The following is a 20291-nucleotide window of genomic DNA, read 5'->3' on the forward strand; positions in this document are numbered from 1 at the left end:
TCTAACAGCATGAAACTCCATGGAGTCATACTAAGTTATTCTGTTATACCAGTGCAGGTGCATTCATAATTGGGTTGTGTGTGGCGATGATCAGCCACTGAAGGAGTACAAGCCTGAATCAGTTTATATTTTGGAAGAGTGTCATACCAGCTAGCATTTCAGGCAGCCTGGATCTGAATGAAATGAGGGGAAGAGGTCTTTGCTTGTGCAGGCTGTTGCTGTTATATCACATAGATGGGTACGTGTACCACACTGAGTCTTATCTAATGGCCTAATGCCTCCCTAGTGGGCCTTGTAAATGCACATTTGACTGATAAATGTTCTTCTTTTGCCCTTGTGTGTTGCTTGCCTTGTTGCCTTCTATTACCTTTCATGGGCCTGCATTTTCAATTGGGCTGCTTCTGATCTCCATGTGCATTCATTGATATATGTAAATCTTATATGACTGTATCTTGCATGAACCAATTTTATGCACTGTCATTTCTGCAGCCAAAAAACCCCCAAACCGAAATGGTTTAATATCTGGATCTATTTACACAGGGTTTTTGCTCATTTTGCTTCCATAAGGGAAGTTTTCTACCTACCCTATATTCTTTCTCTGCAAAGTGCTAGAACCTCATGTACCAAACCAGTTATGACAGTGTTACATTGTCACCTTTTTAGCCTCTTGCAATATGCATATTTCGATAACACAGAACTGCAGGAAACAAATGTAGTCATGTTTTCACATAGTACTATTATCAGATAAGTAAAATAAAATAAGAAAAATACTTTATCTTAACCAGTACAGGTAGTGACTTTCTATTTTCCTTGTCTGGTTATCTGATGTGGTCATAGATTTGTGACACTGAGTAATGCTGTTATATACCAGCAACCTGTCCTTCTAGGGTGGGCACAGGTCTATCTGAAAATGAACAAAAATTTGTAACGTCTGAGTATTTGGATCAATAGCCAGTGGTAAATGAAAAGGGATTTAGTAATTGACTTTTGAGTACTCTTTCATATCAAGCATCATTTTTCATACACTTGAAACAAACTATTAGTGAATATGAAGCCGTGAAACTTAAATTTTCACACTGTTACTCATCACTTTGTATCTGAAGCATTATATCACTTGATAGCCTGCTAGTAGTCATAATGATTAATGAAAACCCTACAAGCAACATAGGGAATAAAACTTTATCTTTTAAACATTGACCTCTACCCAGTGAGGAAAACTCCATCTCAGCTGGCCTGATGGGCTTCAGTGGGGACATAAGTGTCCACGACTCTGTTTTTTACAAAGGTATTCTCAAAACCTCTTAAATTTTGGTAGTCTTCCAAACAATATTTCTTGCTTCCCAACTTCTTGCTATGCATGATTTCAGTACCTAGCTTTGAGAATATGTTCCCAGAGTATAATGTGTATCTGTAGCCCAGGATGTTGGTTGAGATTCAACTGTAGTTTTATGGCTTAAATCTGAAAAGGTGAATAATACGTAAATAACTCTTTTTTTTTTTTTGAATTTCAGAGAAACTTCCACCCTGATACTGCAGTTATATGTACCTGAAGGCTTGTATGTTTCTTACTAATTTATCTTATGAATAGCCTACAATGAACTTATGACCAAGAAAGGCTCTGGAATAAGGAGACTTGCATAATGGCAGCTGTTCAACAATGCCTTTCGATCTTGGTAGTGATTTAACCCCATGTAACATAGAGAATTTTCTGAATCACCGATAATTTTTAAAGATTGAGTCAAAAAAGTAAGTTGTAACTGGTAGTGTGGGTAATTGTTAAGACCTGCACTAGGATATTATATAATCAAAGAAACAGTAGATGAAAATATTAATCAAGTGAAAAAAAAAATCAGGAAGCTATGACAGCAAGGCATGAGCTCTGGAAACACTAATATTTGCTATAAATCCCATACAGAAATGGAAGTAAAAGCCCAAGAGTGACATATGAAACAGTGTATACAAACTGAGATTTCTGTTTTTATTTTCCATAAAGCTAAAGAGTGTTGTCAGAGTCCCACATTCATGTTTACTACGGGGAGCCTGGGCAAACAGCCCTCACCGGAGTAGTCTTATGTTCTGCTGATCTCTCCCTCAATCGAGCATCCTCAGTTCCCACTGCAGGAGCTGCTCGGTATTTCACAGGACTGAGCCTGAAATGTCCATATATTTGGCTATGGTTGAGCTCCAGGCACTCTTTTTTTCTTTTTTTTTTTTTTGTTTTTTTTTTTTGTTTGTAATAGAAATAGTATTGGTGCCAGCTGTGCAAAAAAGAGAAAAAAAACCCCCACCAATAAACAAACAAAACCACAAAAAACCAAACCCTCTCTTGCTTTGTCTCATTCTGTGTCTGATTTCTTCTGGAGAGAAGCTCTTGTATTCAGTGAGCGCGTGCCCAGACCGTTTGTCTGAAGGCCAGTTTTTGTTCAGGGTTGGCAGTGTAGTATTTTTGTAAGCTTCCCCCCCTGCTATCACTGCAGCTGCACCTGGCAAGAGGAAGCAACCCACAATCTAAAAAGCTCATCAGAACAATAATGTCTGCTTTTCTCTTGACAGGTTAATTAATTGCATGCCATTATATTTTGTGTGTGGTTTTGATACTTTTCATTCAAGTGCTTTTCCCAGTAGGGTTTGAAAAGGCTGACACATTTGCTGCCTGTCTGTCACTTCAGATGGCACTTGATGCAGAAAGAAGAAATGGAGAAGAAAAGAAAGAGCGAGAGAGTATGTTGGGTGTTACAGTTAGGAAATCTTACCCACTAGGAACTGGGATAAAATCATGGTCATGGCTGACAGGAAAACAAAATTCTTGTTTCATGAAAAATTGGTAGTTTGAAGTCAGTTGCACAGCCCTTTGGAAGGCAAGGAAAGGTGAACTCCACCTGAGTCCAAGGATGCAGTTTGGGGCGCACATTGACTTCTTACAGACTTTACTGTGTTTTTCATCTCCCCTGTGAGCATCCTATCCCTGAGCTACTGGCTGTTTTGGGGGTAAACCTCTTTTGTGGGAGGGAGACAGGGGAGAGCAGATATTAAATTCTCCCCTGCAGAGACTGGAATTCCTAATGAAAATTTTGCAAACAGTTTTTCTGTGAATAACTGCAGCTTTTCACCTCTTGGGTTGCCTTATTTTAGAAGTTGAAGTACCAGCATGCAAATAATGTGCTAGAACTAAGGGATTTGACCAGACATTATGATTTTTCAAACTGGAACATTTCCAGAAGTTGTATAACACCTCTTTATGTCCTCCCACCCAAAATATATTGAGACTTACAGTATGAAGAAGTTTGACAGTTTTCAGTATTCTTGGAAAACTCACTGCCACAGAAAGTTTTAAAAGATGTAAGTGCTGTATTCATGTATTGAGATTATCTTGGATAAACAGGGTAACATATCAATATCCACATTCCTCATAAAGGAAAATATTATTAGAAATGTGTTATTCATATGCAATTGTGTAAGTTTGGAGAGAATCAATCATATGGCCTGAGACAGAAGTGTTATCTCCGGGCAAGAATTTGCCAGTGAAAGCGCTGTCCACTCTGCAGCCCTTCCAAATGCACTCAGTAATGCGCAAATCTTCTGGAGTTGCTAATGGCTGTTACTGGTCGCTGCTTTTGTGTACTGCTGTACAAGGTGTGCACACAAGTGTGCCATGGCATCGAGGGTTCAACTTCACATGGATGAAGCAGCTGCAAGTGGGCATATTTGGACCAAGAGAAAAAGCCAAACCAAAGCACAACGGACATACCCAAACACCCTAACATTATGGGATGCCATTGACTATATAGGAATTTTTCATTTCATCTAGCAATGATGGAGAAATGGGAGGTCTGAAGGTCTGGGAAGCGACCATACTCCCTGTGTTATTTCTGTCTGAACTTCAATGATTTTCCTCTCCGTTGTATTTGTGGAAGCTAGAAGTAGTCCTTTTATTGGCACTGCGACATCCGGAGCATCGTGTTGGCCTGGGAGCTGTGTGCCCTTGTCGTGGTGAAATGGAATTGAGCTCAGGATCAGGAAGTACTAGAGGCATCTGGAATCCAAAGTCCCAGCCCGCACAGTACAGATGGTATCGTGGATCATTCTGGAGTGCTTGAGCTGTGTGGATGAAAAATATTCTGTACAGGTGAGTTGGTTTATTATTAATTTTGATTTAGCAAGTAACATCTCTTCATTCTTTTCCTCTAGAGAAGAGGGGAACTGGATTTGCAGACAGTAGTCGCTACCACTGTTGTTAAATAAGATGACTGGAGTTTCTTGCAATGCTAAAAATCCCCTTTGTAGGAAGATTCTTCCACTTGTTGAGTGGACTTGCTGCTCCAAACCTTTGTACTTTGTGTGAGTCCTACAGCACGCTCACCTGACGGTCCCTGTCTCTTCTGAGGGACCAAACTCTAATTGCAGTGAGAGACATGCATCAAAGGTGCCTCCTATAAAACTGCAGGTCAAACACAATGAAGTATAAGCAATCTGTATTTGAACTGGAAATAGCTTATAATGTAAACATAGCACACATGGTAAACATTGCATATATGGTAAACCCGATTCATAAATGTTATTTTTTGACTGTTCATGTGTTGAGGGCAGTGGAAATACCTGACTGCCTGGGATAACATTTACACTATAGCATATACTTTTCTAAAGGAAGAAGCAGACTTTTATTCCTAAAATAGACCAGAAAGAAGACCTCTCTCTGTCATGTACTCCAAACCAGAAAGAACTCTGATGCATTTAAGTATGCTTCTGTTTTCCCCGGTCTTCCAGGTTTGTCACATGCAGTCTCTTTGTGTGCCCCTGCTCTTGCTTAGCCAACTAATCCTGCACAACGAAAGTGATAAATTTTTATTAGATGATTTTAATGAGCATCATCTCTTCTGGTAGCTTCAGTGTTACACCTACCCCAAAAAAAAACCTCCCCACCAAATCCTATTTGAATAAGACTTGATGTTTTAATGTAGTTGTTATAATTCTGAACACTTTCAGGGACAGATAGTTTTAACGCTTCAGAATCATTTGTGAGTAACAGTGTTTTTATTAGGAATTAGGAGGCTGTAAAGAACACAGTCGCTACTAGCATCCTGTTAATTTTTTGGTTTTGTTTTCAGTTTCCTCAAGAGCTACCAGGGCAGATTCCTTTAGACAACAGGGAAATGAGCTTTCATTCAAATCCTGAAGAAGCAAACCATCTGGAAAATTCGTGATGAAATGGCTTATCTTCGTATCCTACATCTTGAACTGCAGAATGCTAAGAGAAGAGTGAGTAGGTGAACTGATGCAAAAGATGTGAAGAAACAAGGTGAAAATGAAGGCTGAGTCTGCCACTAGACTTCTCTGCTTGTATGCTCTTAAATAAAGTTGTTTTTCTTGACATGCATCATTTTGTCAAGATGTTGTATGACACTCAGTGATATGTAAACAAAGATAATTTATTACCCTTCAGATCAGGACTGCAAAGCCCTAAATAAAATAGACAGACTTCCCCAAAGCCCAGTTTGCGACTTTATAAACAGCACCAGTGGCTGACCTCTGCTGGTGTGTCGCATGCATATTTCAGCAGTGACAATGCTTGTAAATCCATGTACAAACAACCTGTTCCTAATTTAACAGAAAAATGCAGGCAGACATAACCAGTCTTGAAAGGGATGTGCCAACAGTAAATATCCCACATAGACCTTAAACTGGAAATGGAACCTGTGAAACGTGCCTCCGTGTAGCATCGCATGGCACTCCTTTTGCAGATCACATTCACAGTCTCCAATGACCATAAACTGCCTGGTCGTGGCACCGGTGGCAGTTCATTCCCCCAGCATTCCCACTCTGTGCATAATCACCAGCAAGATCTCAAGTCATGTCAAAGAACCCCTTTACCATGTGATTTCCCGAGTCTGGTCTTTGCCATAGAAACTGTCAATAGAGAATTGCATTCCATTAAATGCAAAGTTTCCACTGCATGCTACAAGCTGCCTTTCACTGCTGGGAAGATCGTTGTAAAGGTACCAGCCCAAACTATAACCAATGCAGAGTTATGTTCCTTCAGATAGTCTGAAATCCCAGTTGCATGGAGCAAGCACTGGCCCACCCAACACAATGGCATGTTGACTATGACACATAAGTGATAATGTAAGTATTGATATTGCTGGCTGCTTTACTGCAGATGAATTTTAGCCATCCAAGACATCCAAACGTTTATACTGAGTTTCTATTTCTTCCCATGTTCCTTTGTGTGGGGAATTTAATCAAAAAGATCATGGAATGGGTGCACTGTGTATATTCTACTATTGATTTTTCATAAGTAAACTATTAATCTAAGTTTAAAAAAAGAGTGGGGTTAAAATCACAAAGAAAAGGATAAAGATATTTGTTTTCTGAATAACTGTTATATCTCTGAAAGAGATGTAATTGTTTTACAAAGTAAAAGTGCAACAGGCAGTCAGTAGCTTTCCATGGCAAGTTGGGAAGGCTGCTTCTGAAGCCTGATGGATTGGGATGAAGGTTCTTGTCCATCTCAGCACCTAGTTCTGAAGAAGTATGTGCTGCGGTGGACTGAGAGGCTTGACACAGGAATTCATTCCTTGGTTCTCCAGAGGTCACAAGGCAAGTCCCATATGCTTCCCCTTTTCTACTTGCAAGGTCCCTCTTATCAGTAACAAGCCCTTGGACAAAGAAATCCTCAGAAGGATGATGGCCTGTGCACAGCATCGCTGGTATTTGTCATTGTGCTCATTAGTCCAACTCTTGAGTATAAGGATTAGTGTCAGTCCCTAGGGCAAACTGGTGATAAAGCTGTAAGAAAATGTGTAAGCTAAATAATGTTGGCAATGCGGGTGCTTTTAAATAATAGGAATAGATTTGAAACGGTGCTGCATGTGGCTTCAATGCTAATGTTTGCAATGGTGATGGCTTAGAACATAATCTATGTATTAAATAAATGTGTAAATTGGATTTGGAAATATTCATGGGGACAGAGGGCTGGAGGAGCCTCTTGGGTCTTTCAGTCCAATTCTCTGTTATCACAGGCCCAATGTCATATAATCCCTCTCATAAACTTGTGTAATCTTGTTCATATGCTTAAACATGCTTCTCTCAGGATCTAGAGGAGGGACTTGAACTATCTTTCATCTCAGTTCAAGTGTCTGCTTTGAACAGGACAGGAATGAAATCTGAACGTCACAGTTGCCTGAGTATCCTAATAACTGTCGTACTTGTGGCTTTTCTTTTTCTCATGTTTCCTTTTTCAGTTCAATTGAACTGTCACTTCTGCATCCCTGGAGGCAGGGGTAAATGGAATTTTAATGTATTAAAAACTGAAAGTAACACACATATGATTTTTTACCTATCTTTAGGAAAACCTTTAAGAAGATTGGTTGACCAATGCAATTTTTTTCACCATGGAGCCAAAAAGATAGATCTGAAAAAAACAATGTGTATGTGTGAACTAGTGTTGTCTGGGGTGATGTGCTCAGTTCCCAAGAGTTAGGATAAGCCTAGCTGACTACTGTTGCAATGAATAATTCACTGTCTCTAAATTTAGCTTTGATGTATGTGATTGTGTTGTGAGCTTGAAACATACTCACATACATCATACACATGAGCTATAACAGCCCTACCCTCTCATAAAAACACCCTTCTGACCTCAAACTCTTCTCCAAGTGCATTGCTCTTTCAGCTGTACCAGAGCATTAGGGTGCACAGTTCATCAATTTAGGTATCACAAAGAATTTTTTTTAAAATCTTGAAAGACTTATCAGAGTCTCCTGGGAGATCATGGAGGAATTCCAAGGACACTGTCTAGTCTGGCCTAGGAAAAGGTTAAAGCTGAGATATTGTTTATATTTTATAGACTATCCAGTGCTTTGACTATAGAAAGGCATAAATCTTCCACTGAAGAGTAACTGTTTTAATTTTATTAGATGGTAGATTTGTTTAATTAAGGTCAGCATTTATCCTATGCTCCCTTCCGCTTTCCTGGCAACTAGCTGATGGGGGGAGAAAGCCTTCAGCCTCAAAATGAGGCCAGGTTTGGAGGAAGAAATATCTTTCACTAGACCAGTAATTCAGCTGGAAAAAGGAAATGACTTTGCAGGCACATGTGCCCTTCATATTCAAATGTACAAGTCACAGAAACCACACAGGGAGAGTACAGTGGCATAAAAATCCTAATGAGATTGTGAGTGGAGGCAGAAAAGATACCTCAGAGTGGCTCGACCAGGGGACCGTGGGGTGGTATCAGCACTGGAGCAGAAGGAAGACAAAGTTGCTTTTGGAGATGGGAAACAGGGAGGTGGTTGTGATTTGTGTCAGCAAAGAGCTGGAGGATCTTCCAGAAATGTGGAGGGAGGTAGAAAGTTACAGATTGAGACTAGAGGGAAGACAGGGTTAGCTGAGCAAACAGCCTAGAACAAAAAAACAGGGTAGCATGTGAAGGGCAGGCTGAGGCTGGAGGAGGACGCTGGAAGAGGGGAGGCAGATCAGCTCTGTAGAGAACTGTGTATACAAATAAGGAGTGATTGGAAATACAGGACATGGATATACAAGTAAGGTAAGAACAAGTTCCTCAGAAGAAGAGAGTAGGAAAGTCTGGGATCCAAATGTAAATCTGAAGAGTAAGGCTGGGGTTGAGAAAAGGAGGGAAGGACATGGAAGAGACAATACCAGGGCAGGGACACACTGGAGTCTGAAATGCAGGAAAGGAGCAAGCTATGGACACATGGGGAAAAAAATCTGTACTCCCTAGAGGCTTTTCATGTCAGAACCAGGGAGCCTGAGATTGCCAAGTCTCAGCACCTGTGTGCTCTACCATGAGTCAGTTAAACTACTCCTGTTGTTGGCTACCCTGCTAGTGCAAATGGCAGAGGAATTTTGCCTACTGGAGTGCAACTGTGAAAAATTGTCACATAAGAAGCCATAGGATGAAGTCTCTGAATTCATAATTTGTGTTTATTATATCTAGATTACTCCACAAAACCTGCTGCATTAGAAGCTTATCATTAAGACTATCATACCAAGCAACTAAGGTATAGGCAATGTCATAATCTAGGTAGCCTATTCATTGTGGTTTTGCTTTCCCATAACTAATTTGCAGTCATGAAACAAGGGTACCTGTTACTGTATTGTATTACTGTGTTGTAGGTATGAAAAGTTAGACTAATGCTGCTTAATTAGTACATGGAAAAAGAGCTTCCAGTCAAAAGAGAACTGGTAATAGGTGTTTGAAGGCTCTGTGTACTCTTTTGAATATCTTGGAGATGGTTCGGTCCCTTCAATTTTTAAGAAGTAGCTTGGAAATTTCTATTCCAGCGGTTGGAGTAGAAGTCTTATTATGTTGTACAGGAAAGACACAGGCCCAGAAAAAAAAATTACAAATCTTAACATCAAGCCTCAAAGTCTTAAAGTTTTCTAAATTTGCCCAAGTGTAATTCTAAATTAGGCCATCAGACTTGTTTTGAGTGAGAGAAAAGATAGACATAAATGAACCGAATGTTTAAGTGAGACAGATATGATAGGGCTGAAAATGTTTCTGTAATTTTAATGGACATGAGATTTATGTACTAGGCAAACTACAGTATAATAGAATTTTCCTGAATTTGTCTTCTTAAGAACTTCTCTCTTTTCTCCATTTGTCTGCCTGGGTATGAAAGTCTATTAATAATAAATGGTGTTATGCTGAAGATTTTTTTTTTCCAGTTTTGACCCATTGAGCCAAATGAAACCTTTTCATAAATCAAATGCAGAAAGAAAGATATTGTCTGTGTAGTATTTCAAGTTGCCGGGTCTCTGAGCCTAATCTCTGCTGTAATAGTGTGAACAGCAGGTAGTCTAAGGAAGGGAAGCAAAGCATGCAGAGAGGCTAATTCAACTTAGCACCTGCATTTGGGATTGCCTAAAATGGGCCCTTCAAAATCTGGCTTCTTCAGCCTTCCCAGGAATTTTAGCCTCTTTTTGGAAGACGCTCTCTTAGTAATAAGAAGCCTTTAAATGTCTGATACCCAGAATATAACCTGAGAATTCCTCTTTTTCTCACCTTTGCCTTGACTCCAGGAAGAACATCCATTGTATTTTTGCAGCCACTAGGAATATTTTGCCTGTTGCAGTGCATAGATTTATAGCAATGTTTAATGAATGAGTGACAGTGGTTTGCTTATCAGGCCATGTAACTGTGCAGACCTTTTCAATAAAGCAAGGTCAAAGTAAGCCTTGCTGATGCCTTTTTAAAAAATGATTGCTAGAATTTAAATGCCAAGTCTAGTTAAAAAAATCAACACAGCTGGCTGTGAAACCTACAACATTGCTAGGATTGTCACAGCTCAGAAAGCTTGGTAAATTCAAGTGGATGGGAAAAGGAAGCTTCTGGAGGCAGCATAATTGCTTTTCAGGCTGTTCTGCTGAGTCCTCAAGAGTGAAAACCAGGCAGTGGGTTGTATGTTGCATGTCGGTGTGACATGATTGGCTTAGCACTCAATGGGACAACAAGATCAGATGATTTTAATTTCCCTAGTGGGAAACCATACTGGTCATTTAGGAAATCAATAGTTTTCTTGGACATAAAGCAACCGTGGATGGAGTACAAGGGAATGTCCGGGGTAGTGGATCAGTCCTGTCCTGGGGATGTCTACTGCGCAAAGTGTGGCCCTGCCACTGAAACTCACCGTCACATCTTTACAGTTGCTCGGCAGAGGCAAAGTTTTCCATGCTGAGCAGAAGAACATGTGTCTGTGTCAGGGTAGGTTTGTAAATCAGTTTTGAATCCTTTGGGAAGTTATATGTCACTTAAATGCAGTTAAAATACAGCATAATTTGTAACTCTGGTTTTCTTTAAGATCTGCTTTAAAATGTAGATGTGCCTAATTGAGTCAGTATCTGGGTTAAACTGGTGTTGGATTGCTGATTTACCTGACAGCTGAGTTAGAGCGACTTAAATGTGGACCTGGATTTCTGAATATGAAAAGAGGCATTAATAACCTTTTTATTTGTGCTCCAGCTGGTAATGAAAGACAACTGCTTTGTAAAACTGTGACAAATGGGAAAAGAATGAGCAAGCAAGAGAACATTTGTGTTCCCACTACTACGTACAGATGGTATCCAGTCTGAGCTGTAAATACTCCTGCATTATAAATCTATGCATAGATTATTGCTTATAGGCTGTTCTTAAACAGTATATCAGTAACAGCTTATTGATATGTAGATTTTTTCATTTAAATATGACTATGTGTAGAATTGTAGCAGCAGAATGTTAACCATTAAAATGAACGCGAAATAATGTTAGCAGGAGAGAGTACAAATGAGGAGGAACTGTACTGGGGATTTGAAAACAGATGACTTGTCTTTCACAGGATGGAAACTAAAATAGTGGCCAGAACTCCACCAACCATGGCTTGATGTTTGAGAAATTTTAATGGATAGAGTTTCTTAATTAGGATGCTAAGATTGGGCTAGTAAATCTTTCTGTAGACATTTGAAAAAGAGTTTAATGCTGACATTCCATATTATCCCCTAAAAGGAGGATGAATTACAGATCTTTGGAGATATTATATTTGTCTTTTTTTTTAGTGCCTGATACTTCATTTATCATATTTTTGTTTTTCCCTTGAAGAACTTTTTAACATGCTGTGTCTGTATCCATTCCTTAATCTTTTGAGAGTGATAATGTGAGAGATTATGATTTATGAGTGTTGAAGCAAACTGATGTATATTTGCCTTGAGTTTATATTTCAAATGCCAGTAGTTTGGTTAGTAGCTACTGATGGTATTTGGTTTCTCACTCAGTATACCCAGATGCAATGCACTGAAAATCCATACACCATAAAAACATATGTGACTTCCTTTCCCTCCCCACCCAGCCCATCCTCCCCACCCCCGCCCCCATGAAATTATAATTTTCCAAGTGGAGATTATAGCTAAGGAAGAATAGAAACTTTGAGGAATAGAGTAATGAAGAGACTGATGATCTGTTTGGTGAGATATTTGGGTTTGTATAAAATAAACGTTAATACTTAAACTTCACCCCACAGAACATTAAACCATACAGAGAGGTAAGGTCATCACAAGAGCTCATTCTGAAATCACATTATGTTTTCAGCAGTCTCCTGATAGCCAGATGAAATTAAAGAGGGAAAAAATAGACTATGTTAAAACCAGAAATGAGAACAATCTGTCAACAACTCTCTTTAAAGCTGGAAGTAGTATCTATTTCTGTGATTTCATTCCAATGTTAGTTGCTACCCATTAGAGTGAAGCATGCCATGTACTTTAGAAATAGTTTCTTTTTCTGCTTAAGTAACATCCATAGTCGAGTCATAGTTTCATTAAACACCCAAATCCCTCAAATTTATTGGCATTTTTATGTGATATTTTTTTCAATACTTAGGTTTTATATGACTAAGCAGCTATAAAACTAGATTAAAAACCAGCATTGCAAGTTAGTTGTGACTGATGGGAAACAGTACATGACGTTGGCTTTGTTCCCTGTTTGACTGAGTTTCACTCCTACTGAACCGGAAGGATTCTACAAAGTAACTGGGGGTTTGAATTCCTGGAAGAATAAAAAAGTCTTGTGGAGAATATTATAGGACAAATATGTGGAAGATTTACAGGAAAAAAAGCTTTTCTTTCCTGAACCATGAGAAGAAAATAAGTCACTATCAGATTATAATGTTCATTATGAGAATATTTAATTTGGTATGAACACTTATAATTGTTTATACTAAGAGATGGTGTTGATCAGAGTGTTAGAGTACATATGAAGAAAAACTGTAAAGTTTTGTAATGAAAATATCTGACTAAATATTTTCAGTCAATGAGATTCTAATGCATAGATTATCTTACTTCTAATGATCAGAGTATTAGTAGGAGGAGAAGAAACTGAATCAGTTATTTTTTCAAATAATTTGTATCGTATTCTCAACTATGAAAAAATGAAGCTTAAACTAACAGATGTGAACATATGTCACTGGAAATAATTTTTAAATCTCCAAAGTATGGAATTTTTTTTTTTTTCAAAATGAGTATGATATTAAGAAAAAAATATTGTTTCCCTTTTAAGTATTTTGTTATGCAACAGAAAAGTTACTCTTTTTTGAAGGTTCTCTTTAGCACAAGTGCTCTGGAATGAACGAAAAGAACTAATGGTTCTGGAAACTCCCCCACTCTTGTTTTATCCAGGAGAAGTTAAGAGTCATTCTGTAAACTCTTCCCTTTTTTAACAAAAGAAGGACTTTGGTTTCAAAAGCAGGTAAGCTGTGAAAGCTGGTTTAAAAAATAAACCAAAATCTCTTTTTTGTGCCCATCTCCCTGTAGTTGTATTTTTAGTATAAGTGTGATGGGTGTTTTGTTCGGTGTGTTTTTTTAATTTGTTCTAAATTCCAGCAACACGCATGTATCAAGTTTCAGAATGTGCCTGAAAAGATATTTATTTGAAGCAGCCTTGTTGTCTTTTTTTTCTTTAAAGACAATTCTGTACCTGCATTAGAGAATATTAAATGTTGTTTTCCAAAGGACTTATTAAATATTCAGTAGTTTTCTTTTTCTGTAGTCAAGTGTGTCAAGGGCAAGCCTTCTAGGTCCTGGAATTAAACTCCAATGAGCTAACCAAACCTTAAAACCTGCTATTGAATATAAATTACACATTGAGGAGAATTGAAGAGGGAGATATTGAGATCCAACCCCAGAACTATTTGTATCCAAACAGGATACAGACTCTTCCTGGGAAAATAATGAAATAGTGTGAGAGATTTTGTTCAGAACTGTGACTGCCAGCAACTAACCTCTTCACTGACTATGACCTGTCCATCTTGAAATACTAAATAATGTGCAGAAATAGCCTGTTTTAAGGGTGTGGGATGGACAGACAAAGCATATCTTGAATATGGAGTAGTGTGAGTCTGATATTATGAATAACACACCTGAGTGTGAGGATCAATTTCTAGCTCTGTTCCCATTTTAGCTGGGCTCTGTCTAAGCTGGTAAACCTGAGAATGACTGAAGTCTGGCCCTGGCTCCATCACAGGACAATGTCAAGTTGTGCAACTAGTCCCATGTCTGTGTTTGCACTGGAAAGGAAACTTGGACAGGCAGGCTTGATGGGAGCCTCATCATCCTCTGACCAGGTGTCTTTTCCTACTGTGAAATCCAGACATGGTCTACAAGACTGTGGTGAGGTCATTTACAATGGCAATTTTTAAAGTGACATTAATTTCTTTAAGGCACTTTAGGAGCTAAGAGCAAAGTAAAGCATGACATTGGATGCACAGGAGTTCTGATAATCCCTAGACTGTTCAATTTGCAGTCCTGGAATTGGTTGTCATTTTTGAAAATGTTTTAAACTCTGAGAAATTCAGGTCCCCATGGGACACTGAATTCAAAACAGGGATCATAAAGCTTTCTGCTTCCAACAAGTTATCTGCTGGCAACTGACACTCGCTTTAGATTTATGTACTTCATTGAAAATCAAGTTGAAAATGATTAATCAACTTACATGAAAATTGGTAAGACTCGGCAACAGGGCTTGGCTGGTCATCCCATCAACTAGAGGAGTTGGGAACTGGAATCTGTACCAACATTGTCTGAAATGCGATGCCGACATGCATGAACAAAATTGGGTGCACACTGCCTTCACCATGTGAGCAGAGGGAACCAGCAGCCTACTGACATCTTTAACTACTTAGTGAGGAACGTTCTGCATGCTGTGTATTACATACTGAATATTTTTGCAGATTTAAGTGCTTTCTTCTGGAAAAAATGGACTGAGCTTTGTATTAATTCAATCTGTATTATTTTCAATTAGGTAAAAGGCTCGTTAGGTGGCCCTGCAGTGTCTGTAAAACTAGCCTCTCACTTAGAAAAGTGGTAAAAACGAAAACCTAAATGAGAGTTTTATCTCATCCACTGAAACAAACGAGAAACAACTGGTTTTTTTTAAACTTCTAAGGAATAAGAAAAGAATTCTGATTATTTAGATCTTATTTGAATTTTTTCGTTCAACTTTTTTTCCAAAGAGTTTTAAGCCATGTGCTTGGGCCACAATCTTTGGTCTAAAAAGGAGGTCAATTGAGCTGTTTTCCTCTATACCAGGGCTGAATTTGTCTTGCAACTAGTCAAAACCTTAGTTTTCAGAACTTCTCAGAGTGCAAGGTTGCTAGTGATTCAAACAAAAATCTGTCCTATCCTGTGACCTTTCTGAAATGGTGATCAGGCTAACTGCTTTCAGATTTGTGTGCTTCATGAAAAAAAAAAAAAGTCAGAAAGTTGTCTGTGTTACCTCAATTATTGTGGACATTAGCAGGACTGAGGAAGAGAACTTGGTTGGTCCCATCCACCAGAGAATCTGGGAGTTTGGATCTGTACCAACTTTGTCTGAAATGTGGTGCTTGCCCACATGAACAAAAATGGATGTGTTTTTAGGGCTCATTACCTTCAAAATGAGGGAAGATGGATAGGATGAAGCAGAAGTATAGCATAAAGTGAGGATAACACATGACTTAATTTCATCTCTATCATTACAACTGTTTGTGAAAAGCATGCTAGAGTTCTTTCAACACATTGCCTAGTATTATGCAATATAATATTGAGGAAATATCTTTGTAAATGTAAAGTAAATTGCTAAGCATTTTTCATTGACTGATAATGTTCCTTCTTACATTGGCCATTGTATTTTCCTCTTGCATTTTCTCCGAACCCTCTGACTATTGCAGTAACATTGCAAGTCTTCTTACATATGAGGTTTCATCATGCTAGGTGCTGTGCAAACTCTGTCCAGAATGTCCTGACCCAAGGATGTTTAAAACAAAACACAAGAAGAGTTAAAGGGAATGAGCGCCTTAGCTCAAAATCAGTGCATGGCAAAACGTGTACATCTCGATTTACATTGCTATGTTTAGAAATTGCAGGATTATGAAGAAATCTGTCACAAGATTAATAGTTCTTTCTTGTCTATGTTTGTTCTAAGCACTGAAAGATGATTGCCTTTAGGATAACTGAGTAGGATATTCAGCAGATTTTGAAAATGACTGAATGTCGTTTTCCTCTCGGGATAATGAAACGTGGTTGAATGTAGGTGCACAGTTAGAAATTTCAAGCTGCTTTGCCAAGTGGTGAGTGCCAAGTGCACCGTGGCCTTTCACAGTGTTAATGTTGACCAAAGCAGTAATAAATACCTTGTCAGGCAGTTCTACCTGTAGCTAATCCCTTGGTATTTGACATTTTTTTAGAAGGGATCTGAACCAGAATGGACTCTCTTTCTGAAAATACAGCCAAGAAACAGGCGCTAAATGTTTACATACTATTAGATTCAGTGCACTGTTGAATGCACATTTAATGCCTATTGTATCTGAGTTGTTGGTAAATTTTAGTTTGGCTAGGTTAAATGTAATTGTCTGTTCTTTTCAACGAGGAAATATTCACAGTTACCTGAAATTACCAAAGTGTTGCTGATAAAGACGTTGCCCAATATTTTATCAGAAGTTCCCACCCAGGTTGTAAACTACTTTTCTGACTTAGCTTCAGTGATCCTTGTCCACAGATCTGTTTGCTTTATCTCTCCTCCACTGTGTAAAAAGATGCTGGAGGATGCTCTAGGAGCATTCCAAGGATCATCTGTAGCCCACCAGTGTCTCAGAGTGTGATAAATTCTCTATCCGTGTTATGGAGAGGTTTTGCAAAGATCTGTTGAGATTAATTCACTTAAGTTATATAAATCTGGTTGTATTTGCTGACTCTGGTTGTGTCACTCAAGACTGAGGCTTTTTTGTGTTTGTTGGTGTCAGGTGCCAGGGATAAATGAGCTATGAACATGCAGCAGTTTTGTAGTTAAGGCAAAGGCAGAAAAAACTGTTTGGTAAAAATTGTCCAGACAGTCTAAGGTTGTTTGCTTAGCTCGTGACTAGAAGTTCAAACTGGATGATAAGTGTTCAGTTCAGTCCCTGAGTCAGTCCTCTCTGAAAGATAACAGATTTAGAGCGTTTGTGATTGAGGGGCTTGGTGTAATAACTTTGTTTCATTGATTGGGGGAAGGAAGCCATAAACAAGCTGCAAATCTCTGAAATAGGTAGATATATGGGGGGTTTTGATAGATATATCTTGTGAGTGTGAATATAATAAATTTGCCAGGCCTGCATTGCAAATTTTAACTTGTTTCTCAGAATAAAAGCAATTCTCTCTACTGGTTGTAGAGACAGCATTGTGTTGTCTAGCTAATGTTCTGTGTTAGAAAAATGCAACCATTCAGTATCGTGCCAGCCCAAATGAACTCCTGTGGCACACAATACTAAATCTGTGTGCTAATATCTAAAGTACACAAGATCAGTTTTGCTGCAGTGCTGCAGCCTGGATTAAAGTGGCAGAACGGAAGCATTCTTGCTCATGTCTGCTGTTCTGTCTCACTTATGATTAGATTTTTTCAATAAGATACAAGATTTTGGTGTGGTAACATACCCGCATCTTGCTGCCACATTTTCCATTGCCTGTACCACTGGGACCCAGAGTCTAAGCTGCCTTTTCCAGTAGGCTGGTTGTAGAGTATATAATATTTTTTATTTCTTGCTGGGCTTCCTAAGGTACTCAGTTTCAGGTTGGGGATTAACATTAAAAGAGTGATTCCCTGAGTGATTTGTAAGTAATATTAAGGGTAATATAAAATTCATTAAGTTTATTTACTCTAAATAAATAATATGAAAAAGGATGAAGAGCCTGCCTCAAGCTCTGAGATTCCTTTCATGTATTTTTGGTTTACTAGCAAGTGACAGTTTAAAATTATAAAAATCCAAAGACAAAAGTGTTAGTAATTTGCTGCCATTTTGAAAGAAATGTGTTTCTTTCCTGAAATCACTCAATGGTATAATTTCAAGCTACTAGCTATGTAAGGAAGCACATAGGCACTAGATATTTTTAAACACCCATTTAGGCATCTTTTTAACTCTTTGGGCTCCTGACACCTGTGAAAATCTTCAAGTATTCAGAAAGCTTTTTCCAGAATAATAGTGGCTATAAAATGTCTATTAAGCTGAAAATCCAGAATAAGAAACACATCGATAACAAATGGCTCGAGGAGGCATTTAAACACACTGTCTATTCGTCTACCACACCATTGCTGCTGGAGTGCTAACATGGTGCTAGAACACAGTCACTTAAAAGAAGTTAACCATTGTAGCAAAGAAACAACTGCCCTCAAATCACCTTTTCTTGTGGCATGTTTTACTGCGTGTAAGAAAGTTTATCTCCCCTTCCAGCTGTTTGGGTCAGTGGTAATTTTATAATGCCCTGCCCTGTATGTTCTCTTTCTTTGATGTTTGACTCTAATGACTGAGTTGAAGATCAGGCAGTAAATGTTTTTAAATTCTTAACAGTCCTCCATGAGGGCTGTCTCCAGGTTATTTAACTCTATTTTTATCTATTCTTGTGCCTCTACTAGAACTGAATTTGTATTTTCCTATTTCTTCAGATTGTCCTGGATTTGTAACTTTGATAGCAGGGCTGTGGACCCTAACACACTGGCCATGGCAGTGAGAGAGGTTCTGCTAGGTTAACTCTTAGCCCTGCCTAAGAGTATGCATGATGGAGGACTGTGAACTAAAGAGTCTGTGTAAGAAACTCTACCTGCAACACAGAAGGCATTTTCTATCAGTCCTGTGTTTGTGAATCATTGAAAATCCAAAGGAAACCCTGTGTTTGGATCTGTTTCTAGGATCTTCTGAGATGCCCTTCTGGCCATGTGGGAATTCCTGAACCATAATCTCAAGACCATTAGGGTCAGCCCAGTTTTCCACTATGTGAGAGCTGGACAGCCTTCAATTTTGCTGCAGTTGGTGTGTATGTGGACTCTTTTTAAGGTGCCTTGGCAACCAAGTGGAATTCAGATCACTTAGCACGGATTAAAGAATTTGTTGCCACTTACTGATTGAGTTGCAACCTGTCACGGTGTCTGTCGTTAAGACTTTCCCCCTCCCAGACTCCTGGCCTACATGTGTGAGCTGTCTACCGCTCTCCTCTGGCCTAGATGGAGAGTTTTATGTTTACAAATTTGTGAACCATTTGGAGCTCAATCAGTAAAAGATTTATAATGGTCACTGACATTGTTAGTATTAATGTGGAAAGGTGTGTGGTTCTGATGCCCCTTTTCTCTCTTTTCATTTCAGTTCATTGCCTTTGCCTCTCTATTCTTCATCCTAGTTTCAATCACAACCTTTTGCCTGGAAACACATGAGGCGTTCAATACTATTATAAACAAAACTGAGCAGGTCATCAACGGGACAGAAACTGTGCTACAATATGAAATTGAGACAGATCCTGCCCTGACATACGTGGAAGGAGTCTGCGTGGTGTGGTTTACATTTGAATTTTTAGTACGTGTTGTTTTTTCCCCCAACAAACTTGAATTCATCAAAAACCTCCTGAATATCATTGACTTTGTGGCCATCCTGCCCTTTTACCTAGAAGTGGGCCTGAGTGGGCTGTCCTCCAAAGCTGCTAAGGACGTGCTTGGTTTCCTCAGGGTGGTAAGGTTCGTGAGGATCTTGCGAATCTTCAAGCTCACCCGGCACTTTGTGGGACTCAGGGTGCTGGGCCACACTCTGCGAGCCAGCACCAATGAATTTTTGTTGCTGATAATTTTCCTGGCACTCGGTGTTTTGATATTTGCCACCATGATCTACTACGCAGAGCGGGTGGGAGCCCAGCCTAATGACCCATCAGCAAGTGAGCACACACAGTTCAAAAATATTCCTATTGGCTTCTGGTGGGCTGTAGTCACCATGACCACCCTGGGATATGGGGATATGTATCCACGGACCTGGTCAGGCATGCTGGTGGGAGCCCTCTGTGCGCTGGCGGGGGTGCTCACCATAGCCATGCCCGTGCCTGTGATTGTTAACAATTTTGGGATGTACTATTCCCTGGCCATGGCAAAGCAGAAACTGCCGAGGAAGCGGAAGAAGCACATCCCTCCTGCTCCTCAAGCCAGCTCGCCCACCTTCTGCAAGACAGACTTGAACATGGCCTGCAATAGCACACAGGGGGACATCTGCCTGGGCAAGGACAACCAGCTGATGGAGCACAACAGATCATCAGGTAGGACCCCACTGGAAATGCATGTCCTCTGAAAACACTTTATAGACCAGTATGTTTGGTAAGGGTCAGAAAGCAGCCAGTCTTTCTGCCAGGAGAAGTTGTAGCACCCACCCTTCTCCCCAGTGTTTGCGTGTCAGTCTCATAGAGGACAAAGTAGGTATAGCGATGTTCCCAAACCTGTATGTAGCTGGTCTATACAGTTTTGCTTGCTCTGTTGAGAATGCTTTCCTGCTGCT

The 20291-nt window shown here is 39.3% G+C and overlaps 1 protein-coding gene across 1 annotated transcript in view; it reads left to right on the forward strand.

The window, feature by feature from the left end:
* Positions 1-19106: 19106 nt before the first annotated feature.
* Positions 19107-20291, forward strand: part of LOC104507807 (potassium voltage-gated channel subfamily C member 2-like) — a gene marked incomplete at its 5' end in the record, with an annotated part of 9723 nt that continues 8538 nt past the window's right edge. The window contains one exon of the mRNA XM_010149213.1: positions 19107-20055. Coding sequence (XP_010147515.1) covers positions 19107-20055 — 949 coding nt within the window. The remainder of the gene's footprint in view (positions 20056-20291) is intronic.

This window comes from Eurypyga helias, unplaced genomic scaffold, assembly GCF_000690775.1.
Source record: "Eurypyga helias isolate BGI_N326 unplaced genomic scaffold, ASM69077v1 scaffold943, whole genome shotgun sequence".
Lineage (NCBI taxonomy): Eukaryota > Metazoa > Chordata > Aves > Eurypygiformes > Eurypygidae > Eurypyga > Eurypyga helias.